General features: G+C 42.4%; 1 protein-coding gene across 2 annotated transcripts in view; it reads left to right on the forward strand.

Moving 5' to 3' along the window:
• KNTC1 (kinetochore associated 1) overlaps positions 1-18,725 on the forward strand; it is a 77,244-nt gene extending 58,519 nt beyond the window's left edge. For both annotated transcript variants that reach the window (XM_032876385.1, XM_032876384.1), the window contains exons 50-64: positions 217-427; positions 558-667; positions 3,902-3,948; positions 5,336-5,414; positions 6,663-6,781; positions 8,110-8,245; positions 8,905-9,000; positions 9,370-9,426; positions 12,475-12,529; positions 12,612-12,675; positions 13,199-13,328; positions 14,574-14,663; positions 15,119-15,264; positions 16,118-16,208; positions 18,197-18,725. In XM_032876385.1, the coding sequence (XP_032732276.1) occupies positions 217-427; positions 558-667; positions 3,902-3,948; positions 5,336-5,414; positions 6,663-6,781; positions 8,110-8,245; positions 8,905-9,000; positions 9,370-9,426; positions 12,475-12,529; positions 12,612-12,675; positions 13,199-13,328; positions 14,574-14,663; positions 15,119-15,264; positions 16,118-16,208; positions 18,197-18,217 (1,452 nt within the window). In that variant the 3' untranslated portion in view covers positions 18,218-18,725. The remainder of the gene's footprint in view (positions 1-216; positions 428-557; positions 668-3,901; positions 3,949-5,335; positions 5,415-6,662; positions 6,782-8,109; positions 8,246-8,904; positions 9,001-9,369; positions 9,427-12,474; positions 12,530-12,611; positions 12,676-13,198; positions 13,329-14,573; positions 14,664-15,118; positions 15,265-16,117; positions 16,209-18,196) is intronic.
• Positions 18,726-19,098: the final 373 nt, after the last annotated feature.

The following is a 19,098-nucleotide window of genomic DNA, read 5'->3' on the forward strand; positions in this document are numbered from 1 at the left end:
CTCATGCCAGATGTCCCTTCTCATCCCGCCCCGGGGATGGGCGTCTTGGAAGGTCGGATGCCTACAAGGGAGAAAGAAGATTAGGGTTTGTGTAGCTACACAAGGATGTTAACGTAAGGCAGGAAGGGACGTTGATTGGCAAAGGCGGATTCTTCATCTCGCCTCAGGTTTAGAGCATGAGAGTTTCCTTTTTGCTTGTGATTTTTTTTTTTAAAGGACGAGGCACGCGAAAAAGCGGAGGCTTTGTTGAAGAAACTTCATGTGCAGTGGCGGCGGTCAGGCACCGAAGCTGTGCTCAGAGCCCATAGACTGGACTCAGCTGAGTGTCTGAGAGTCATAGGGAAACCCGCACATCTTCTCGTCAGTCTGTACGAACACCCGAGCATCAGTCAACGGATTCAGAACCCGTCCGGCAGAGATTATCCTGGTGAGGACAAGACGCTACTCATCTTTCTGCTCAAGGAGAATTAGCATTTTGATTCCCAGTTATCTTGCATTGAAAACTTGGGTTTTTCTTTTTTTTTTTATTCTTTATCTTAAAATCTTGAATTTCTCAGATATTCACACAGCCGCCAAGGAAATTGCCGAAGTTAATGAAATTAATTTGGAGAAGGTCTGGGACATGTTGTTGGAGAAGTGGCTGTGCCCAGCCACAAAGCCTGGGGAGGTGAGTCTGTTGTCCTGGAGGGTCTGTTGTTCTGTCTGTTGTCCCGCACTGACAGAACCTTCTAATGAGGAGCTCAGTCTCGTAGAACCAGGAATGACAGCTCCTTTTTGATACCTTCTCTTATCTGGTGAGTTCTTTTTTTTTTTTTTAAGAATTTATTTTTTTATTTTTATTTTTTTAAAATTTTATTTATTTGACAGAGAGAGAGATCACAAGTGGACAGAGAGGCAGACAGAGAGAGAGAAGCAGGCTCCCAGACAAGCAGAGAGCCCACTGTGGGGCTCAATCCCAGAACCCTGAGATCATGACCTGAGCTGAAGGCAGAGGCTTAACCCACTGAGCCACCCAGGCGCCCAAAGTTTTTATTTTTATTTATTTGACAGAGAGATCACAAGTAGGCAGAGAGGCAGGCAGAGAGGGAGGGGGAAGCAGGCTCCCCGCTGAGCAGAGAGCCCGATGTGGGGCTCAATCCCAGGACCCTGAGATCATGACCTGAGTGGAAGGCAGAGACATAACCCACTGAGCCACCCAGGTGCCCCTATCTGATGAGTTCTAATGAGGTTGTTTACTTTTTCATTTAAATATTGTTTTGCAACTATTTTACCTTTTGAATGGTGACTCTAGATGTATTCTTGTATAAAAGAAGTGGCCTGTTCTTAGAATCATGTGATTTAACTTTTTATTTGAAATCATTTTAAATATCTAGAAAAGTTGCAATAGTTGAAAAGAATTCCTGTAGACCATCCACGCAGCTGCATCAATGTTTAACATTCTGCCATATTTGTTTCACCCTATAATATATATATATTCACAGTATTTTTCTGGACCGTCTGAGGATGAATTGCCTATAGCATACCCCTTTACCCCTTAAGAAGTCTGTATTTCCTGAGAACAAGGCTTTTCTCTTATATTTGACCTTAGCCAAAAGGCCGAGAAGCGATAATAAGGCTTTTCTCTTACTTAACCACAGTATCATTATCAAAATTAGATAATTGAGGGGCGCCTGGGTGGCTCACTGGTTAAGCATCTGCTTTTGGCTCAGGTCATGATTCCAGGGTCCTGGGATCGAGCCCCGCATCAGGTTCCCTGCTTAGCGGGAAGCCTGCTTCTCCCTCTCTCACTCCCCCTGCATGTGTTCCCCCTCTCGCTGTGTCTCTCTCTGTCAAATAAATAAATAAAATCTTAAGAAAAATAATACTGTTAAGATTAAAGAATAGTAATTTTTTTAATTAGGTAATTGAAAACTGATACACTATTTACATACCACAAACATAGGCTGATCCATGTTCGATATAATGAATTGACCCAATAATGCTCTTTTTAATAGCAATCTTTCCTCTCCTCTCCTTCACTGGGACCAGGATCTAGTCTAGGACCATGCATTGTATACATTTCTCGTGTCTTTAGTCTCTCTTAATCTAAAACAATTCCATGGCTTTTCCTTGTCTTTTGTGACACATTTTTGGAGAGTACAGACCAGTTATTCTATAAGCTGCCCCTCAGTTTGTGTTCCTCTGATCTTTCCTCATGATAAGATTCAAATGATGCAGTTTGGGCTAGAATCCTGCCTGAGTGATGTCGTGTCCTTCTCAGGGTGTGACATATGGAGGCACATGATACCTATTTGCCCTAATAGGTGATGTGAATTTAAATAACTTGGTTACAATGTTGTCAGTGTCCCTGTTAACATAGTTCTCCTGTATTTCCTCTTGTAACTATTAGGGGAGGTGTTTGGAGACAATTTAATAACTTGCTTCTCTTGGGGGTCCTGGGTGGTGGCTTAGTGGGTTAAGCCTCTGCCTTCAGCTCAGGTCATGATCTCAGAGTCTTGGGATCCAGCCCCGCATTGGGCTCTCTGCTCAGCAGGGATCCTGCTCCCCCTGACCCTGCCTGTTTCTCTGCCTATTTGTGATCTCTGTCTGTCAAATAAATAAATAAGATCTTTAAAAAAATAATAATAATAACTTGCTTCTCTTGATACTCCTTTCCCCGCGACACATATAACCTGATTTAGCATGTATTGATGTGCTTACTCCAGTCTGTTTTGACTGTAGTGGGATCTTGATGTTTCTAAAGGGCACCGGCCAGTTGGTTTGCAAAATGTCTGGGTCTTACGATGTTTCTCGTGATTAGATTCAGGTTGTGTGTTTTTGGCATGAACACCTTTTAGGTCATGTGTTCTTTTTAGTATATCACATCGGGAGGCACATAGTGTCACTTTTTTAGAAATAGTGTCATTAACATCTGATTTTATGCTGGGATTCAGCAGTCTAAATGCAGAATTTTCTCTACTGCTACTGTTTACAGGCAGAACTCAACCAGAGAGACTTCCTCTATCTTCCTGGCAAAAATGCTTGGAAAAAAATCTATTTGTAAATAAATATCATAGCCAAAATGACATTAAGTTTTTAATTAGTTTTTATATCCCTTGGTGTTCAGTGTAGCAAGTATTACTTTATTTACTTAGTGTTTATGAAGAGCAGGGACTATGTCTTATTGGGCATGGTTAGAAGCAGAGCTGGGCCACGTAGAATCTGGTTGACTCAGAAACCAGCATGTTTTAACTTTTTTATGTAAATGTGGAAAACTGAACGAAAGCACCTGAGGCCAGGAACTGTGTCTGTACTGAGCACTTTGCCCATGGCTTTTATAAATTTATACTGAATTACTGAACGACTCATTTAAAATTCATGGAGTCCTTTCCTTTTAAAAAATTATCCAATCACTCTAAACACCAGGAGGACAGGAACATTTCTTTTGTTCACTCAGGCCGCCCTGTGCCTGGAATTGTGTCTGGCACATAGTAAGTGCTCAGTAAATATTTACTGAGTGAATAAATGTGAGGAAACCCACCACTTAAAGGATTTTATTTATTTATTTGAGACAGAGCTACAGAGAGAGAAAGAGCATGAGCAGGGAGAGAGGCAGAGGGAGAGGGAGAAGCAGATCCCCCGCTGAGCCAGGAGTCTGATGTGGGGCTCGATCCCAGGAAGCTGGGATCATGACCTGAGCTGAAGGCAGACGCTGAACCATCTGAGCCAGCCAGGCGCCCCCAGGAAACCCCTTTTTAAAGGAAAAATCTTTTCATAATAGAGTAAAATTTCACAATTCTACTCTAATTTCTTCTATGTAAACATAATCCTGTATATTGGGTTTTTCATTTGATTGTGTTAGCTTATATAGTCAACAAACTTTCTGTAGTTTTTATACTTTTTTTTTTTCACTTTTTCAAAGAAACCGTCAGAATTATTTGAACTTCAAGAAGACGAAGCACTAAGAAGGTACTCTCTTTACTTCCATGCACCTTTATCTTATTGCCCAGTGGGAATCTTACAATAAATCTGTCAGAAGTTGGTTTTGAAAAGACTTTCTTCATGTAACTTGGGTCAGAGTCTTTGAGAAGAATCACTCCGTTGCTATATGACCATGAGTATGTACAACTGTCTCCAGTGGAATAAATAAGAAACAACCAAGATCCAGAATTTCTGAACCCTCAGTGAGTCCCTACTAATGTTGAGGGTTCCTAGAATAACCTTAGCAGAGAAAGCACCTCAAGCAAAGGAGAACTCTCTTATTTGCTAGGACTCTGGCCTCAGACCTGCTATGTATTCTCTCACCCTTATAAGCTGGGCTGGTTCCCATATGGGCCACCAGGATTCCCTTTCCCCTTCTAATCTAAGACTGAGACCAAGGAAGGCGCTTGGGTTTCGTCTAATGTGCTAAATCTGATTGGTCATGGCTTGCTGACTGTATCTGGGCCCAGATCATAAAGGATGTGGTAATCTACTAATGATGCTTGGCACAGGGACAGGACAGGGAGTGGTGACATGCATGCCAACCTTTTGCCATTCCTGCTCCAAACCAAAAATAGGTCAAGTCACTTGTGAAGCCCTGCATCAGCCTTGGAGATCTGATAGTGAGAGGGGATGGGGAAGGGCGAACCCAAGAGAAGAATTTCTCCTGCTTTGGGCAGAGCTTGCTTACCACCCGCTCCATTCCCTCCTTTCCTATGGACCCCACCTTGTCCTTGCTTAGTCTTTCAAGCGCAAGGGCACCTTTGTCTAAGCAAGAGGTAGATTCATCTTGCAAAGTCTAACTGAATCAGTCATAATGGAAAGTCTTAGAGGGAAACAATTCAAAGAGCAGAAAAAATGAAAATCCCAAGGAGATCTCAAAGGGATACTTCATGCCAATTTTGTAACTTCCTGCCTTTCCCACTGAAAGTTCCACCCTCTCCCTCCCTTGTACCCCTCCCACCATATCCATCTTACTCTCCTCCGAAGGGGGCCATTCGGGCCCGAGTCTAGAGATTGAACATTAAACAGGTTCTGTGAATTAAAACAGAATTTTCCATGTGTAGTATCCAAGTTCTTTGTAGCTATCGTTTGTATTAATTTCTTAAATAGAATTTTAATTGTTAGAGATTGACTAGCTGATAGATGAGAAGACTGAGGCCTGGCATTTATTATTTTTTTTGTCTTTAGATATGATTAGAACTCAAGTAAAGATTAAGCTTCCATTAAGGGAAAAGCAAAAATGCCTTTGACCCTTCAGACACATGTTTGGGATGCCTAGTGATTTTTTTCTAAGGACTATAAAATGGATCTGTTGTTTGGGTAAGCTATCCCTAAATTAAAATCGAAATGTAATTTAAAATATTTTTTCCAGAGTTCTGTATCTCCTTCAGTCTCGTCCGATTGATTACAGTTCAAGAATGCTGTTCGTGTTTGCAACATCAGCTACAACGGTAAGCCCGAGACACGGAGTCAAAACTGATTTTTGCATCTCACCTTAGCATTTTTTTCCCTGCATTTTTACCATGCTTGATACCGTGAACAGATGATTTAGATAACGCTCACTGACACACTTATTCAGAGTACTGCATAGCTTACTTCATAATCAGGATTGCAGTATCTGCGAGCCCCATTTAGTGCCAGCTTCTGTGATCTCCTGTTGGCAAACTGAACCTATGGACAGTTCCCACGGTTGTCTGCATTCGCAGTTATTAACTCCTTGGTTAGGCAACTTTCCTACTGCCAGGGGCCCTGCAGGACGAGCTGCTCCCTCCAGTCCTGCCTCCCTCCCTCCCTACTAATCTTCAGCTACATGAAACTTTCCCTTTTCCCTAAAGGCAACACCACCTCTTCGGCCTTCAGGCTTTTGCCTGTGGGATTGTTCTGAGCCACTTAGAACCAAGGAAGAGAAAGGGTGTGGAGCCGGGAGACAAATGGGTCTTGGACAGAAGGAAGAAAAGAGGGGAAATCTGAGATGCCAGCGATGGTTGGGCGGGGGGACACAGATGGACATCCCTTTTATCTTTCCTTGTGTATTAGTTTTTCCGATAGTCGTGGCTTCAGATAAAAATGGTGCTCTGTGAGAAGTACCCCGTTCAGCTCATAGCTCAGTCATACATGTGCTTTTCCCTGAAAAACCATCCGTCTGTGCTGTGCTCCACATGTGCTTTCCCTTCCGGCGCCTGGAACACAGATGAATACATTCTAGTTAATGAATATGTACTCAAGTGCGAACTCTTTAATGTATTCGGGAGTTGAGGTTAATCAGAAAATTAATTAGAAAAACGAATCAGAAAATTAATTTTTACTGCCTCACCAAGAACCTTGGTGAGTGGAAACCAGTCTCCTTTGCTCAGCGGTGGGGAGCACTAGGGCTGCGCCGGCGAGTGGCTGTCTCTCCCCTGACCGGCACCAGCCCTTTTACCCGCCAACTCAAGGGTCAATGCAGTGTCAGGGCAAATAACGTCTTAGCATCACTGTGAACCTAGTTCTGACCCTTTCCCACTTAGAAGAGTCTGAGAGAGGCCCACCAGGGCTACGCGGACCACACTCTGAGAACCACTGGCTCCCTAAAGGCAGAGACTGACCTTAAGTGTTTTTGGTTACCTGAGGTTTATGCTACCTGAGCTGAAACTCACGCACGCAGGCCCAGCGCATGCGCGTGCATGTGCGTGCCTCTGCTCACCTGCTTTGGTTTACAGAGCCTTGGCGTGTGCCAGCTGACATTTGCCCACAGAGCACGAGCTCTTCAGTGTCTCCTGTACTTGGCTGACAAGGAAACTGTAGAATCTCTCTTCAAAAAGCCCATGGAAGAAGTGAAGTAAGTGGTATTTTGTAGATTATGTTAAGAAATAACAGGGCTCCTGGGTGGCTCAGTGGGTTAAAGCTTCTGCCTTCAGCTCAGGTCATGATCCCAGGGTCCTGGGATCGAGCCCTGCGTCAGGCTCTCTGCTCAGCAGGGAGCCTGCTTCCCTTCCTCTCTCTCTGCCTGCCTCTCTGCTTACTTGTGATCTCTGTCAAGTAAATAAATAAAATCTTTAAAAAAAAAAAAAAAAAGAAAGAAAGAAAAGAAAAAAAATAGGAAACATGGGGTGCCTGGCTGGCTCAGTCGGTAGAGAACGCGACTCTTTTTTTTTTTTTTTAATTAACATATAATGTATTATTAGCCCCGGGGTACAGGTCTGTGAATCACCAGGTTTACACACATCACGGCACTCACCATAGCACATATCCTCCCCAATGTCCACAACCCAACCACCCTCTCCGTAGCCCCAACCCCACTGCAACCCTCAGTTTGTTTTGTGAGATTAAGAGTCTCTTATAGTTTGTCTCCCTCCCGATCCCATCTTGTTTCATTTTTTCCTTCCCTACCCCAGAAGCCCCCCTCCCTGCCTCTCAAATTCCTCATATCAGGGAAATCATATGAAAATTGTCTTTCTCCGATTGACGTATTTCGCTCGGCATGATACCCTCTAGTTCCATCCACATCGTTGCAAATGGCAAGATTTCGTTTCTTTTGATGGCTGCATAGTATTCCATTATATATATATACCACATCTTCTTTATCCATTCATCTGCTGATGGACATCTAGGATCTAGGTTCTTTCCATAGTTTGGCTATCGTGGACATCGCTGCCATAAACACTGGGGTGCATGTGCCCCTTCGGATCACTACGTTTGTATCTTTGGGGCAAATACCGAGTAGTGAGCACTCGACTCTTGCTCTGGGGTCATGAGTTGAGCCCCAAGTTGGGTGTAGGGCTTACTTTAAAAAAAAAAAAAAAGGAAAAAGGAAACAGATTGGTTCTTTGGAAGTGTACATTTAGGCCCCTCAGTTTGTAAGAGTGCATGAGAGTAGCCGTGTAAACCTAGTTCTGGTGCCTCCAATATCCTTGCCATTTTGGCAAAGGGGACATAGACCTCTGAGAACATCTTGTTTCCCTAGTTGTTTGAGGCATTTAGGAACTGAATGTTTACTTGATCTTGCTCATATTGATCTCTTTCTACTATTATATTCAGTGAATATATTTAGAAGCCTAAAAAACAGACAGTTAAAAATAAAGAGGCCTAATATTGCCCTACGGTGGCTTTTATCTTGAATGTAAATGTGGTCCGTCAGAATGACTCCCATCCATGCCTGTTTTCCAGATCTTACTTGAAATGTATAACTTTTCTGGCATCCTTTGAGACTTTGAATATCCCCATCACATATGAATTATTTTGCAATAGTCCTAAAGAAGGAATGATTAAGGGTCTATGGAAAAACCACAGCCATGAATCCATGGTACGTACTTGGAGTTGTCTGAGGGTGGGTGCCTCATCTTCTCTGATGTGCTCGTACTCACCCAAACGCCTGAAGCCAGAGAAGCTCTTCATTCCTGAACAAGCCTACTGCTCGGAGACCGTTTCTCCTTTCCCATCCTGACAGGTGACATGCAGCTTAGAGGGTCCGCTTCACTCTGTCCTTGAAAGCGTAGGGCTTGATCCCCACCACCAACAAGAGGACACTTTTGTAGTCCCTTCCCAGGCCCTGTGTGTCTACATCCAGATGGGGGAAAGAGACTGTCCCCGTGCCAGGAGGGGTGTTCCTCCTCTTTCTCTCCATTGCCTGTGGGAATTCAGTCTCTGAGGCAGTTGGAGCCCAGGGTGAGAAGGTTACGGGGCCAACAGGCAAACGGCTCTTGGGTAGAAAGAAGACAGTGGGAAAAGTCCGAGATGCTGTTTGAATCCATGATAGCAAGAAAGAAAAAGAATAATCTTAGTCTCTTTTTTTTCTTTCACTAGAGACTGGGGGCCTTCACTGAAATCAGGCAGTAGGCACACCTAGGTTATAAGCATATTTTGTGTGTAGCCACCCTCCTCCTCCTGCAGGTTGTTTGACCTGCTGGTTTAATAAAGCAGTTTGTTTTGTTTTGTTTTGTTTTAATTTCTTTTCTGCTTCAGGCAGTCAGATTGGTGACTGAGCTTTGTTTGGAGTACAAAATCTACGACCTGCAGCTTTGGAACGGACTCTTACAAAAGCTTCTTGGCTTCAACATGGTAAGACTCTGCGCCCTGGACTGCAGTCTGTGTGAAAGATTTTGCATAGCAAGTCTTGAGCATTGTGCACGGAGGCTGGTGATCACACAGATGTATACTGCAAATATTCACTCCCCTTGGTTTCGTGCCAAACTTAACTTGGTCTTGGGCCAGAGGAAGTGCTGGCTCAAAAATGACATAATTTCGCTGGAAACAAATGGAAGCTTCCTTGACCTTTTTTGATATTTGTCATTTAGTGAGTGAACTTCCCTGGTGGTTCTCATGGTAGATACATTCTACTGATCCCTTTTTGAAAATTTAAGAATCTGATATTTCATGTTGAAGTTTTCCATTTTGGTCATTTTCTGAACTGTATTCTTTTTCCCCCAGATTCCTTATCTAAGGAAAGTTTTAACGGCCATCTCTAGTATCCATTCTTTATGGCAGGTACGTGGTTTCCTAAAGTAAATTTTATAGAATTTAATCCTTAGGGGCACCCGGATAGCTCAGTTAAGCATTAACTCTTGATTTCAGCTCAGATCTTGATCTCAGGGTCCTAGAATCGAGGCTCTTGGCCCGCTCTGCGCTCAATGGGGAATCTGCTTGAGATTCTCTCTCTCTCTGTCTCTCCCCCAGCTCGTGTACACTTGTACCCGCTCTCTCTCTCTCTCTCTCAAATAAATAAATCTTTAGCAACAACGACAAAAAGAATTTAATATTTATACTTGATGGCCTTGTGGCTGCCAGTTGCATTGGGTAAAGTAACCAGCTCCTCAGTAAAGAACAGAACTGATACTCCATTAAAATAGGGCCAGGACCCAGAGTACATGGCTCAGAGGTCACCTCTCCGAGGACCTCACCAGCCCCAGCTCTCCAGGCTTCCTGAGCCACACCTTCATGCACACGCTCCAAACCCTGGCTCTATGGTAGCACCTGTCACAGTGTAATTTGTTTGGCTACACATTCAACTACCCCTCCTGGACTTGGAGGATCTTTAAATCAGACACCATGTCTCATTTCCCTTTTCTACATTTCACAGATTGTGCACCATATAATCATTATGTAATGTGGAAATATATCACTTATTCTTAGCTTAATACATTAGAACAATATAGAAACATGCTGAATAAAACATGAAAATTCTCCTTTACCATTTCCAATCAAAATTATCTCCCCAGAAGTAACTACTGTTTGCACTATGTTTGGAACTTTCCTGTTATCATATAAGCACATGTGTGTGTCTGTATGTGTGTGGGTGTGTATACATTTTTGTACATATAAATGCAATGACATTCTAGATAACTTTTTTTCCCACATAACATTGGTGCCTTGGAGACTGTCCCATAGAGCACATAGAGACCTATTTTCTTTTTTTAATTGAGATTATAATTCCCATGTAAAACGTACCCCTTTAAAGTATACAGTTAAGGGGCACCTGGCAGGCTCAGTGCATAGAGATTGTGACTCTTGATCTTGGAGTCTAGAATTCAAGCCCCACATCGGGGGTAAAGATTACTAAAAAAATAAAATTCAGAAATCAATAAAATGTATAATTAAGTGAGGTTTTTTTTAAGATTGATTGATTGATTGATTGGTCAGACAGAGATCACAAGTAGGCAGGGAGGCAGGCAGAGCGGGGGGGAAGAGGTTTCCCGCTGAGCAGAGAGCCCAATGCGGGGCTCAGTCATAGGACCCTGACTGAGATCATGACCTGAGCCGAAGGCAGAGGGTTAACCCACTGAGCCACCCAGGCGCCCCAATTAAGTGGTTTTTAATATATTCACCGCATTGTGCAACCATCACCACCTCTCTAATTCTTGTACATTTTCTTCACCCCAAAAGTATGCCCCATATTCATTACCAGCCACTCCCTATTCCTCCCTCTTCCAGCCCCTGGAAGTATCTTTGCTGGACATGTCATATCAGTGGACTCATGCAGTACAGGGCCGTTCAGGCTCCCTTCACTTGACATCATGTGTTCAAGGTTCATCCTTGGGTATCAGATGTCGGGGCTTGATACCTTTTTACTGCCAACTGATGTTCACTGTACAGTCACAGCCACGATGATGATGACTGGAAAAATCCATTCATCAGTTGATGGATTTTTGGGTTATTAAGAATAACAATGCCCCATGAACATTTGTGTACAAGTTTTTATGTGGATATATGTGGGTTTTTTTCTTGTGAGCATTTAGTTAGGTATGGGATTATTAGATCTTATGAGACCTCTACATATAATTTTTTTTGCATCTCATTACTTTTAACTCTTAATTATTCTCTATAATAAGGAGTAAAATGTTGCATAAGTTACTTCACCCTTCCCCTATAAGTGGAAATTTATGTTGCCTTATTCATTTTTCGAAATCCTTTCTCTTGTCTGCTTGGCCCTTTCCTGTGGCTCTTACATAACGTCTGGCACACAATAGTATAAGTTTTGTTTTCCGAGTTGGGTTCTGATGCTTTTTTTCCCCAAATGAAGCAATAATGAATCAGCCAAGATTGTATAATATGACCCTGAACTATACAGTTACGAAGAAAATTACCTAAAGGCACCTGCCTGGCTCAGTCAGTAAAGCATGCAACTTTTGATCTTGGGGTCATAAGTTTGAACCCTGCTTTGGGTATAGAGTTTACTTTGAGAAAGAAAGAAGGAGGGCGCATGGGTGCCTGGGGCTCGTACAATCCTCATCTACTTTGAGGTTGGTCAGTTAAGCGTCTGCCTTCGGCTCGGGTCATGATACCAGAGTCCTGAGATCGAGTCCCGCATAGGGCTCCCTGCTCAGCATTAAGCCTGCTTTCTCTCTCTTGCTCTTGCTGTTTCTCTCTATCAAATAAATAAATAAAATCTTTTTTAAAAGGAGAGAAAGGGGCATCTGGGTGGCTCAGTGGATTAAGCCTCTGCCTTCAGCTCAGGTCATGATCTCAGGGTCCTGGGATCGAGCCCCACATCGGGCTCTCTGCTCAGCAGGGAGCCTGCTTCCCCCTCTCTGCCTGCCTCTCTGCCTACTTGTGATCTCTGTCAAATAAATAAATAAAATATTTTTTTAAAAAATAAATAAAGGGGCGCCTGGGTGGCTCAGTGGGTTAAAGCCTCTGCCTTCAGCTCAGGTCATGATCCCAGAGTCCTGGGATCGAGCCCCGCATCGGGCTCCCTGCTCGGTGGGGAGCCTGCTTCCTCCTCTCTCTCTGCCTGCCTCTCTGCCTATTTGTGATCTCTGTCTGTCAAATAAATAAATAAAATCTTTAAAAAAAAATAAATAAATAAATAAATAAAGGGAGGGAGAGAGAGAAAGGAAGGAAGGAAGGGTAGGAAAGAGAAAGAAAGAGAGAGAGAAATTGTCCTAAAATCTAACCATCTCAAACAGGAAGATGCCAGTATACGATTTTGGTCTTAGCATCCTGAACATAAGCTCTAAGCACATAGTTCTGTGACTACAAAACCAGAGAGTTCGTGAAATCCCAGGCACGAATCCCAAAATGTGCTTGTCTCCCCAGGTTCCCTACTTCGGCAAAGCTTGGCAGTGTGTGGTTCAGATACCCCTGCTTTCAGGTATTTCTCTCTCCCCTGAAACATCGACAGTAGCATTTTATAGCTCTGTACGTGTGTGTGCATTGTTGCTGTTTATTTTCAGCGTCTTGTCCTCTGAGCCCGAGTCAGTTGTCAGACTGTTGTGAGAGTCTCGTCGCTGTTCTAGAGTAAGTAAAATACTTGTCTTCCTACCCCAAAAAGTCATACCTGTTGCTTATAAAATTCCTTTCTAATAAACCTGTCTTTCGAGTCATTCCTTCTTTTGGGGATGTTAAGCACAGCACTTGTTTCTAGGGTAAACTGTCTCTCATATTTTTACAGTGTCCACTCTGCACAGGCAGCTCGTAAACTGAGAGTCAGTAAGCCTTCTTAATTAGTCTTAATTAATGTACAGAGTACTTTTCCAACTACCTCCATCCTGCAGTGTTTTCACAGAGGTTTTGAGTCTTCAGAGAACGTGTCTTCAGGCACGTGTGGGCTCTCAGACATAATCACAGCAGCAAGGAGCACTCTGTGCTCCCGTAGGTTGTTTTATTCCATGAAGAATACCGTGAAAGACTCCAGCTACTCATTCCTAAGTGTATGTTACGCCCCAGCACTTTAATGCTTAAAATCATTGAAAGCACCGTCGGGTAATTAACTCATGAATTAATGTAAGTAATACTAACAAACTCATGTGCTCTCTCAAAGATGTCCTGTTTCAGATGATCTCGACATGGTTGGAATAGCCAGGCAGTATGTCCAGTTAGAGCTCCCTGCTTTTGCACTGGCCTGTCTAATGCTCATGCCTCACTCGGAAAAAAGACGTCAGCAAATTAAGGTATCTTGGCAAATTATTCCTCTGGGGCTGCCCAAGAAACAGAAGGTCTCATACTGCACGTCCCCAGCAAAAGGCTTGCATTTTCCTTTTTACCAGACCTGCAAGACATGAGTGCATCCGTTTGAGTGGGGCGGGAGGTTTGTATGCAGGTTTGGCAGGAGGTAAGCCTGAAAGATAGATCAAGGTCCATCTGAGGGATGCCTTAAGAGGGGTTTGGACCAGGGCACTCAGGTGGCTCAGTTGGTTAAGCCTCTGCCTTTGGCTCAGGTCATGATCTCTCAGGGTCCTGGGATCAAGCCCCACAGCAGGCTCTTTGCTCAGCGGGGAGCCTGCTTCTCTCTCTCTCTCTGTCTGACTCTCTGCCTACTTGTGATCTCTCTCTCTCTCTCAAATAAATAAATAAAATCTTAAAAAAAAAAAAAAAAAGGAAGGAACAATCCATGGGCTTGATGGGAGGAGAGAGGCGGCAAGAAGGGAAGAGTGGGAAGTGGGAAGTGGGAAGCCCTTGACTGGACGTGTATCTTACTTGATGCACACACAACAGCCTGTGGGTGGCCCGGAAAGGCTTGAGGGGGTCCGTCCCCAAGGTGGGGTGGTGGCATCGAGGATGAACTGGATAGGGCAGCTTGACTTAGTGATTGGATGTGGGAGATGAGAGAGGATTTTGTGTGTGGGTGTCTGACAAAGGGAGCCATGAGTACTTTGAGGACAGAACTTTTAAAAATAACTCATTCCCTATACAATAGAGAAGAAATAGAACAAAGCACTTGGTAATGATCTTCGGTGTTTCCCCAAAGGTAGATAAGCCAGTAGATCGAGACCTACATAAATGAACATGCATATTTTTTTCATCTGTCATTTGGTTTGTTCATTTTTTCACAGCCATCTGTGCTTGTCTTTGACTTCGGGTTATTTTATTTTACTTTTTTTTACTATTTTTTACTATTCATAAACTCATCCGTTGATGCTTTTCAAAATTTTAGTATTTAAATAGATTCCTTTTGGCACTTAAAATGACAAAATACTTGTTAAACAGATCTTGCTGTTACAATAGGTATTTGTAAAATGTCTTCTTCCTTATTTCCGTAATTTTTTGTTACATGATAGAGGCGGGTTTTTTTTCCTATAATAGAAATTCTTAAAGATATTCCAAATTTAAAAATGAAAACCTTTCAGATTTAACAGAAATTAGTAGTAATAGCACTTTTCCATTAACTGTGTTTTGATTTTTTTTTTTTCCTCTAGAATTTTCTGGGCTCGTGCAATCCTCAGATCATTTTACAGCAATTAGAAGAGCATATGAATACTGGCCAGTTGGCAGGATTTTCACATCAAGTAAGCGGCAATTTCATTTCATTTTTGCTATGAAAAATTTGATATTAGAAGGTAGTAATTTTCCCCAAATGAAAATTAAGCTGAAAACTACTATATCTTTTTGGCAATATGTAAAATTATTTTGCTTTTATTAAAACCTTTGTAAATTTTTTAAAAGGCAGAGACCCCTCTCATTTGGGCTGTGCTCAGTGGAAAATCTGTAGCCTTAAATGCTTGTTGTTGTAAGTAGATCTTATTCAGAAAAAGTCCCAAAGTGCTTAACAGTAATTACTTCTTGCTGATTTAATCTGTTACTAAAATGGGCCAAAACGTCTCCCCTTCCCCACTCCATTAGAAAAAAGGCTTAGTTACAACAAAATGCTCATTTAACTTGTGACTGTAAGAAACTTCTGGGTATTGCATAAGGCCTTGGAATTTCACACATTTTTAATATAATGATACCTGTTATTCTATAGATTAGAAATCTGATTCTGAATAATATCATAAGTAAGAAGGACTTTGGGATTTTGGCAAAGACAAAATACTTCCAAGCGTTGAAATTGCACATGATGAATGCAAGCAACATCACTGACTTGGTAAACTATCTGGCAAGTGAGTTAAGGTAAGTTAATTAACAAACAAACAAAAACATCTTACTGTAGAATTTCCTTAAAATTCACCTTTATTTTGGAGGGAAAGATCAAACAGTTGCACAACTCTCTGGTCGTAACAAAGGGCTCGGCGTATTAAGCTATAGCATTACTACACACACCCACAGGCTGGTCGTCCTGTAACTCAGTCCCTTCGACTGTGAACTTGGAGTCAGACAATCAAATAAGCTTTCTGAACCCCCAGATAGATGTCTCACAGTCCTGCTTCAAAACCTGAGTTACAGCTTTCTTCCTTAGACACTTGCTCAGAGAACTGGGGGCTTTTATGTAATATAATTTTTGCTAAGCCTGATTGTCTAACTTTCCCACACCCACAAGTTTAGAAACCAGCTTCTTGGGTTGGGAATGGATTTGGAAAGTGAAAAGGAGAAGGGAGAAATTGCTGGCACTGATGAATGGCAGCCCAATCAGGACGGAAGTCTTTCCTGGGCCATCCACACATTTCTTCTAACTGCGTTGGCCACTCAGGATGCATCCCTTTCTCATTACCATGCCATGCATTTCCTTCTGCTTTTCCATGCATTTCCTTTCCCACTTGTGATCCAACCAGTGCTACATGTTGTCATTTATAAACATTACTTTTTAAGATATTATATATATATATATATATATATATATATATATATATATACACACATACACACATGCACGTATAGGCCCATATTTCAAGTATGCAGTTTGATCAATTTTGACATATATACGCCTGCAAAGCCATCACCACAGTCAAGATAGCAAACATATTTATGACCCCCCCCCACTCCCGAGAATTTCCTCATGACGCTCTTTTGCTTTCCAATTCCATAGTTTAGATGAAGCTTCAGTCTTTATAACTGAATATTCAAAGCACTGTGGGAAACCTGTACCGCCAGACACCACTCCCTGTGAAATCCTGAAGGTAAGGATGGCCAACTGTTACTTGGGTTCTGATCTGACACCATTTATATTTTTACGGTCTTTACATTGAACCAACTTGTTCTGGTGTTGTGGAGATAAATGTATTTTTATGTGTAACTGTGTATATTGTTGTATTTTGCTTTTTGTGTAAGTGGGTCCTAGACCAGAAATCAAGAGGCCATGATTCTACTCTGCGGACAGTGTGGCCTCGGGCCAGTTGCTGAGCCCGTGCGGGATTTAGTTTTTGGATCTGGACCCCATGGTCTCTTGGAGGCTTTCCAGCATTACAATCCCTCATGAAGTCTTATTTTACATATTGAAGCAAGTGAAAAATTTCAAGAAGCATTCATTAATTGGGGATTAGTTCCTTTTAATTCTTCCCCCTTTTAATTGCCAAAAATACATTCACTATAGGAAAAAAAAAATTGAGGGGCGCCTGGTGCTCAGTCGATTAAGCATCTGTCTTCAGCTCAGGTCATGATCCCAGGATCCCAGGATCCTGGGATGGATGCCCCACATCGGGCTCCCTGCTTGGTGGGGAGCCTGCTTCTCCCTCTGCCTACCATTCTCCCTGCTTGTGTGCTCTCTTTCTCTCTCTCTTTCTGACAAATAAATAAGTTCTTTAAGAAAAAAAGAAAAAAATTTTGCAAGAGCCAAAAACAAACAAAACCCTAATCTCTTGAAATCTCACTACCACAAATAGGATCACTGTTAACATTTTAGTATACATCCTTCCAAATGTTTTCATGTGTGCAATGTGCATATAAGTTATTCTTACTCCTATCCTTAACTTACATATAGGGTAAAATTTTTTACTCTTTTATTTTTATTTTTTTTCAAGATTCTGTTTTTTTGGGGGGTGGCCTGGGTGGCTCAGTCAGCTAAGCATCTGCTTTCAGCTCAGGTCATGATCCCAGGGTTCTGGGATTGAGCCCTGTTTCGGGCTTCCTGCTCACAGGAAGCCTGCTTCTCCCTCTTCCTTTGCTACTCGCCCTGCTTGTACTCTCTTGCTCTCCCTGACAAATAAATGAAATCTTTTTTTAAAAAGATTTTATTTTATTTTTTAAATTTTTATTTATTTATTTGCTAGAGAGAGAGAGAGAGCGTGAGGAGGGGGAGCCACAAGCAGAGGCAGAGGGAGAAGCAGGCTCCCTGCTGAGCAAGGAGCCCCATGCAGAGCTCAATCCCAGGACCCTGAAATCATGACCTGAGCCAAAGGCAGACACCCAACAACTGAGCCACCCAGGCGTCCCAAGATTTAATTTTTTTTTTTAACTAATCATTTCACTCAACGTGGGGCTCAAACTCACAACCTGAGACCCAAGAGTTGCATGCTCCACTGACTGAGCCAGCCAGGCACCCCTAAAATTTTTTACTTTGATCATGTTTTGGTAGTTTTAGTCAACCTTATTAAATTATTGTGTCTTTTTTTCCCTCCTTGGGTCCAGATCAGGCATAAAATAAGCCTACATTTTGTTAACTTTCATTAATAACTTCCCTTGTACACTTCCAGTCTGTGTGTTCAATGGCATAAGATTACTTTTTTTTTAAAGGGAGATTATCGGGGCGCCTGGGTGGCTCAGCTATTAAGCGTCTGCCTTCATCTCAGGTCATGATCCCCAGGTCATGGGATCAAGCCCTGCATCTGGCTCCCTGCTCAGTGGGAAGTCTGCTTCTCTCTCTCTCTCACTCCCCCTGCTTTTGTTCCCTCTCTTGCTATCTCTCTGTCAAATAAATAAAATCTTTAAAAATAAAAAAATAAAAGGGAGATTATTGATTCAGGATACAGATTTGTGGCCCTTAAAATGTATGTTTTTCTCTAGTCCTATCTATCTAAATTCCAAATAATTTAATATAGAGATTTTTAGCAATACAGTTAAGTCTTCAATTTTATAATTTTTTTTCAATTTTATAGTTTATCAGACTGTTTCCTATTAAAAAAAACTAAATGACACTAATAAAAATGCTTCTGTGCTTCTTCCCATTTAGATGTTTCTTAGTGGATCATAGTGGATCATCCAACCTTTTTTAAGAAGAACCAAGGGAAGTTTGGAGTCTACTATTAACTAATCATATTTATTACAGTTTTAAAATTGTGCGGTTGATACAACTTGTCAAATGTTAACCAGCAAATAACAACTAAGGCGCTTCACAGCAGTCTGATTATGCAGTAAAGAACTCACATCTTGAATTAATAAACCTTTTCTTTACCAGTCACTTGTATAAACTTATGGACACTATCTTTTCTGCACCCCCTATGAAGGAAACTAAATGCAAAGATACTTTCCTCCCTCCCACAAGATAAAGGACTACTTATATCCTGTATCTTCAGATACAAATAAGAACAGTGTCAGTATTACTAATGTAATTGGAGTAAATATGTCCTAAGTTTTGTTGCAGAGGTACCAGTGGCCAAGCTGAAAAACAGAAACCACTGTCTAGCTATTTTAGGCAGAGAGATTGGATGCCAGGAATTGGTTACAAAGGTGTTAGAAGGACTGAAAAACAACAGGGAAGTTGGGGGGGGCGCGGGGGGCGGTTGAGGGGCAGGGGGGGCGGCTAGAGAGGCAGAAGCGGAAGGGGGTGTTAGCCGGGATCAGAGCCTGCTGAGGACCCTGGGTTGGGCGCCCCCACTTTGCAACACTTGAGTTGGAGGAGCCCACAGCTGCTCTTGGTCACCCCCCTGAGATGGCTGCCGCGCGCCACGACCAGAATAGAAAAGCAAGTCTTTTGCTTTTTCCAACCTTCTAATTTTCGTGCCAATGCCAAGAATGACAGAACCAAACCAGAACCCATCTGGCAGGGGGGCTCCGGGAGACTCAGTCCGCCTGCTGTCAGCCACAGCAGTACGCAAGCTGGCCTGCGGGGGGCAGTGTGGAGCTGAAGGCCTG

This window comes from Lontra canadensis, unplaced genomic scaffold (assembly GCF_010015895.1).
Source record: "Lontra canadensis isolate GAN:19392208 unplaced genomic scaffold, GSC_riverotter_1.0 scaffold58, whole genome shotgun sequence".
NCBI classification, from domain to species: domain Eukaryota; kingdom Metazoa; phylum Chordata; class Mammalia; order Carnivora; family Mustelidae; genus Lontra; species Lontra canadensis.